This window comes from Juglans microcarpa x Juglans regia, chromosome 4S, assembly GCF_004785595.1.
Source record: "Juglans microcarpa x Juglans regia isolate MS1-56 chromosome 4S, Jm3101_v1.0, whole genome shotgun sequence".
In the NCBI taxonomy this organism is placed as follows: domain Eukaryota; kingdom Viridiplantae; phylum Streptophyta; class Magnoliopsida; order Fagales; family Juglandaceae; genus Juglans; species Juglans microcarpa x Juglans regia.
In genome coordinates, this window is record NC_054601.1 from 12861861 (window position 1) to 12867365 (window position 5505).

The following is a 5505-nucleotide window of genomic DNA, read 5'->3' on the forward strand; positions in this document are numbered from 1 at the left end:
TTTTTTAATCAATAACTAAAAAAAATTAAACAGACGAGCTATCAAAATAAGGAGATAAATTAAAAGGATAAAAGTAGCATCATTCTTATGTACAAACGGCAGTTGTACTAACGCTTTTACCCTCTGTTTGTGCTCTCCGGCTTTTGGTTATAGAATTCGGACGAAACTCTCTGTCAATCAAAGAAATCGCGGGAGAGGGGAGGAAGGAGAATTTATCTGTAGTAAAGAGATCTTAATTTTTTTGAAAAAAATGAAAAAATATAAAATTTATTTTTGAAAAAATAATTAATTTATAATAAAACCCATTATTAAAAAAAAAAAAAAAAGGCAACGCTTAATCCATACTTATTTAAGAAGATGCTAATAACCCAGAACAATGCAGAGCTTTGTGGCGAAGCTACAGACAGGACACAGGAAAGCACCGCACCCGAGAAAAGAAAGCTTCACAGAGCAGTCGAAGACTCGAAACTCTTGAGTGCCCTAAAAATAGTGGATAAACCCAAACTCTTGTTTTTGTTTTTCATTTCGTTAACCAAAATTTGAAAGGATTCGTTATAGGATCCTCATCCTTCCATTTGGGTCTCCCTTAATTCCTCCAAAAGCTTCTTTCTTTCTTCTCTGGGTTCCTCAGTTGGCGAGTCTATGAGAGGTGCCTCTCTCTCTCTCTCTCTCTTCCCCCCCACCATCCCCCCCCCCCCCCCCCCCCCCCCCCCGCACACACACAGACATACTTACTGCACATGATTACGTGGTTGGTTTCCAATTTATGATGATGTACTTGTAGAATTTTACTTAAAAGGATTTGGAACCATTACCATTCATTTTCCAGAAGCTCTTGTTGTTAGGATGAATAAATGGTCTGAGATTGTATATCTTAGATCATTGGGTAAAAGTTGAAGGGCCATCATATTTTAAAAAAAAAAAAAAAACAAAAAATGAATGCCGACATTCATTAAAAGTGACGAATAGAGCTTCTACATTTTTTGCCTTTTTTTTGGTAGTTTAGAATTCGTTCCTATTTCCTAATGGTTTTATCAACTCATTTATCACATGATTATTTGTAATTTTGTTTAGAATCCTGTGTCAATTCACTTGAGCTTCCTGGACTGAGGCTTGATTCCTTAGATGTGTTTCTGGTTAATTATCCTTGATATCCATGTTTGGGAGCATGTATTCTTTAAATCAGATTATAATGTTGCGAATCTCCCGTGGCGAAGATTCTTACTAATGGAGAAGTTTATTTTGTTTATTTTTTATTTTTTAATAAGTAAGAAGAAAGAAAAGAAATTAAAAAATAATATGAGAAGTTCGGTAAGCAGAACAGTTGATGGAGATCGAAAGATCTTGCAAATGGAGAAAGTTCCCTAGTATTGATGCCCTTTTTTGTTTTATGAATCAAATTCTTGGTCTTTTGAAAAAACTTAACTGTACTTTTGTTGTTTTTAGCACCTAAAATCACTTAAATTATAACTATTGTAATGTTTTATTCCTTTTTATAAATGACTTCAAACAATTTAATGAAAAATTTCTGATGGCTCTTGTGGCATTAAATAGTATTTGTAGTCTTGGCCTGGGTTTGCATGAAATTTTTGAGTTGTTTTAACTTTGGGACATGGTCTCGTACTAGTGATAATTTCAAAAGTGTGTTATTTAGACAAACCATAGGTCATATAGAACCATGAAAGTAACAATCATGCACAACTTCCTTGATGAAAATGAATGAAAATCGTATGTTTTTTCACATTACTGTCAAATGAAGGTAATTTCTTTTAGAACTCTCCAAATGATTGTTAGACATGGGGGAACAGGCTATCCTCAATATTCCAATATGCCACTCTTCTGTTTGGAGAATTTTCTTTCAAAACTTGTGAACTCTGTTGTTATTATTCTATATATATATATATATATATATATATATATATATAATTGTTATTATTGAATCTTGCAATCTCCAACCACTTAAGTTCATATTGACTCAAATTCCAAGTTTGACCAGAAATTGTAGGAAGATTGGGCGTACTATAATTGATGTTGCTTAGAAGCTATAGATTTGGGTATGTTATATATATATATATATATATAAAGTGGCACTTTACAGATTATTGCATATGGGGTTGCTCAAGATATTAAAATGCTCTATTGAAGGTAAATCAAAGTTGGTCGATTCTCTTCAAGAATAAAATCAAATGCCCTATATAAATTGTGTGGCTAGCTTTTATGTAGAAACATCAGCACTAAGTGTAGGTAGGAAGAAAGCTTCTATCTGACAATAAAATGCCAGTTTTCCAAGGCCAGCCACGCTTGATGGTCGTGAATGTTGAGTAGTTGAAAAATATGTCCTTGAATAGAGAATACCTCATTATTGTTTGGGACTTCGTAGGGGAAGTGTAGTTGTCTTCCAGTAGAAACTGTTTTAACTGATCTACCAAGAGATAATAAAGGCCCTGTGCGAGTGATACATTTAAGAGTGCTTATATCTTGAATTTCTCATTGAAAAAAAAACATGTTGACCCCATTTTGACATCTGTCTTCGAAACATGATTCCTTTTCTTTTTATTATTGATTGAGCTGGTGTTTTCTACCTTTAACCCGTTCCTCTGATGATTAGAGTTCTATGGCAATGTCACTCGCACCGATTGGAAGTTTGGCATCACTGAGCAGTGATGTCTACTATGATATATTAAGGCGTCTTGATGGTCCAACTTTGGCAAGTGCATCCTGTGCTTGTGCATCATTCTTTTCCATATCAAAAGAAGAGAAATTATGGGAAAATATGTGCTCTTCTATGTGGCCTTCGACCAATCGGCAAGATGTCAAAAGTTTAATCTCATCCATTGGTGGATTCAGAAAGTTCTATGCAGATTGTTTTCCCCTTATTTTAAACAAAGAAGTCTCTGAGAACAAATGGAACAACTATCCTGAGTACTCTGAAGAATGGACTGAGGCTGAATACTACGGTGACATGGATAAATTTGAAAGTATTTTGCCCTCCGATTTTATTTCTATCGTGGATATTAGGTACAAGGAGAAAACGATATGCTCAAAAGTTCTTTGGGGCATTCCAAATGCAAATGGCTTTGACGGTTGGTTTTACAATTGCCCATTTCGGATTGATCTTCTAACTTATGCAGCTAGAGATGATGAAAATGATGGTGAGCTTACCCTTTCTATTTCTGATGGTCTGCCACAAATTGCATCGATAGAAAGAGAGAGGAAAGATGGGAAGCTATGGCTGGAGCTCTGCAATGGATTCCAGCTTAGCTGGATTGTTGTAAATAGAAGAATAAAGCAAGCTGCTAATCTTGCTAGCTGGAGCCCTGTTGGTGGTCAAAGGCATTGGCCAACGGACAAGGATTTTGTGTTACGCTTTGGATCTGTCCTTCCTGCCAAAGACGTTCTTCCATGTCAAGTTGTTGAATGCATCTTTAGTATGAAACTCAGAGTGACCCATACTGAAGGAGATGGGGTCCAGACAACTATCAAACTAACAGAGCTGAGCATGCAGTTGGAAGACATGGAAGGTGCTCATGTTAATGGAAGAAACAGCTTGCTTATCCTGAAGGAAGCATTGAGCTGCCACAGGAGCAAAAATTATAGTGAAGTTCTCGAGTCTTGTCATTTGTACTCAAAAGTGCAGAGTGAGTTGAAAGAGGAGAAGATGAGAAATGAAAGCAGGTTTGAGAGACTGTGTATCCTAAGTGGCATTGGTGCGTTCATGATGTTCTGGTACTGCATATTATAAATGGATCCACCCCCTTCATTTTATCACTTTTTAGCTGAAAATGCTCTAGCCAGACTCAAAGTTTCTAATTCTTCTGATGTAATATTCAATTTTCCTCCTGCTAATAATCGATCCCATTTTCTAAGTTGATTTGAGAATACAAGTTTCTCTGTACAACTGTTCAATAAAAACCTTTGGGAAGCAAGCATATATCAACCAGGATGATAGTGCGTATGACTTTTCACCTTGTTGGATGGACAATATATACATGTTTCTTCATTAATTTTGGTTCACCAGGTGCACTCTTTTTCCCATTTTGGTGGGGGCCCAATATAGAGATCCAGGTCGTTCCATGTTTTTTTACCCCAACATTAACGAGTAATTATTAGGTAGTCTCAGAGTACAAACACGTGCTACTTCCATCTTATCATAGAATGCCATGCCAATTAAACCCATGAAAATGCATCTGACTTGATTTAATTATTTGTAGCTATGAACTCTTTCGCTTCCTCATTGTTAATTTAACTGGAGGCAAGCTAATGAAGCATTTCTTGATGAAAATCATTAGCGGTTGCAACAAAGTTGATGACTTTGCAATGTGAAAATTGTCGTACTTGGCAATGCTTGAGCAGGTCAGAATAATAAAATGCCTCAGTTTTGGTATTACTTTCAAGACTTGAAATGCAGAAGGAGTTCCCCTAATTTTTTGAATCATTCTTGCTTCCTATTTTTTGTCAAAGCCCATCAACGATCCAATCAACTACATCACAGTTCAATAGACAACTGGTTTGACTCAGTGCACTCAGACGTTCATGCATGAAAGGGTAAGTCCAGGATAGAATTTAAACAAAAAAAACAGTGAAAAGATAGATGCAACAGAACCCATTGACCAAAACACAACACACAAGGCATCCTATGTTCTTCTGGTTACCCCTCGTCCTGATTGGTAATTGGGTATTGCTCATACCTGATTGTGCAGTCTTGGAGCACCGTACGAGCCCCTATCCGGCTCTGACACGTGCCGAACATTGTCGTCTTTGCTGCACCAAGGCAGGTCGCGCAGTCTGAGCTGGTGAGATTCAGGTTACAAGTAGCATGTCCGTAGGCAAAAGCATTAGGAAAAGGTGAAACGTTGAAGAAATCGTAGTTCTTGCTCGTTGGCGTAGCCCTCTCTAATTCTGCAACAACGTAGTCGAGGCTGATGACAAAGGGATCGCCTTGAGAATACATCCCCGAGTTGCAGAGTGCGGTTATGACTGCAGTGTTCGGAATGCTTCCTGCAATAATGAACAACCAGAAGATTGTGATTAAGATCAACGTAGTTTTTTGAGGAAAACCCATCTTCCTGTGTCTATTCCTTTCTTGGTTTTTTTCTTCTTCCCGATTGAAATGATCAAGTTCTGATTTTGACTTTTTTATGTGGCCGTCTCGACGTTGGTTTTCCCATCGAGCTGCACTGCTACTGTGCCGGCCGCTAGTGTAAAAGTAGTAATTTTCTTTTATTCAATTTTTTTTATCATTTTTAAATATTTTAAAAAATATAAAAAAATACATCAATATACTTCTTTAATTATTAAATAAAAAAAAATTTATTGAGCGATCAAATAAAGTGGTAACTATTAGGCGGCATAGTAATTTTTTCCTTTCCCATCACTCTCTTTTATGATATATAGTAATATATATTTTGTCTTTGTTGATTTGTTTTCTTTCGGGTATTTTGGTTCTTTCAATAAATAATACCTAACCATTTTTCTGTCATGCAGCAAACATAAATTTCAGTCTCA

The 5505-nt window shown here is 36.4% G+C and overlaps 2 protein-coding genes across 2 annotated transcripts; one reads left to right on the forward strand and one right to left on the reverse strand.

Annotated features, from left to right (window-relative positions):
* Positions 1-377: 377 nt before the first annotated feature.
* Positions 378-3984, forward strand: LOC121261843 (F-box protein At2g27310-like). Its single transcript, XM_041164243.1, has 2 exons — positions 378-649; positions 2609-3984. The coding sequence occupies exon 2, from the start codon at positions 2615-2617 to the stop codon at positions 3740-3742; it is 1128 nt and encodes a 375-aa protein (XP_041020177.1). The 5' UTR covers positions 378-649; positions 2609-2614; the 3' UTR covers positions 3743-3984.
* Positions 3985-4618: 634 nt separating this feature from the next.
* Positions 4619-5073, reverse strand: LOC121263849 (antifungal protein ginkbilobin-like protein). The gene has a single exon (XM_041166927.1). The coding sequence runs from the start codon at positions 5060-5062 to the stop codon at positions 4649-4651; it is 414 nt and encodes a 137-aa protein (XP_041022861.1). The 5' UTR covers positions 5063-5073; the 3' UTR covers positions 4619-4648.
* Between the last annotated feature and the right edge of the window lie 432 nt (positions 5074-5505).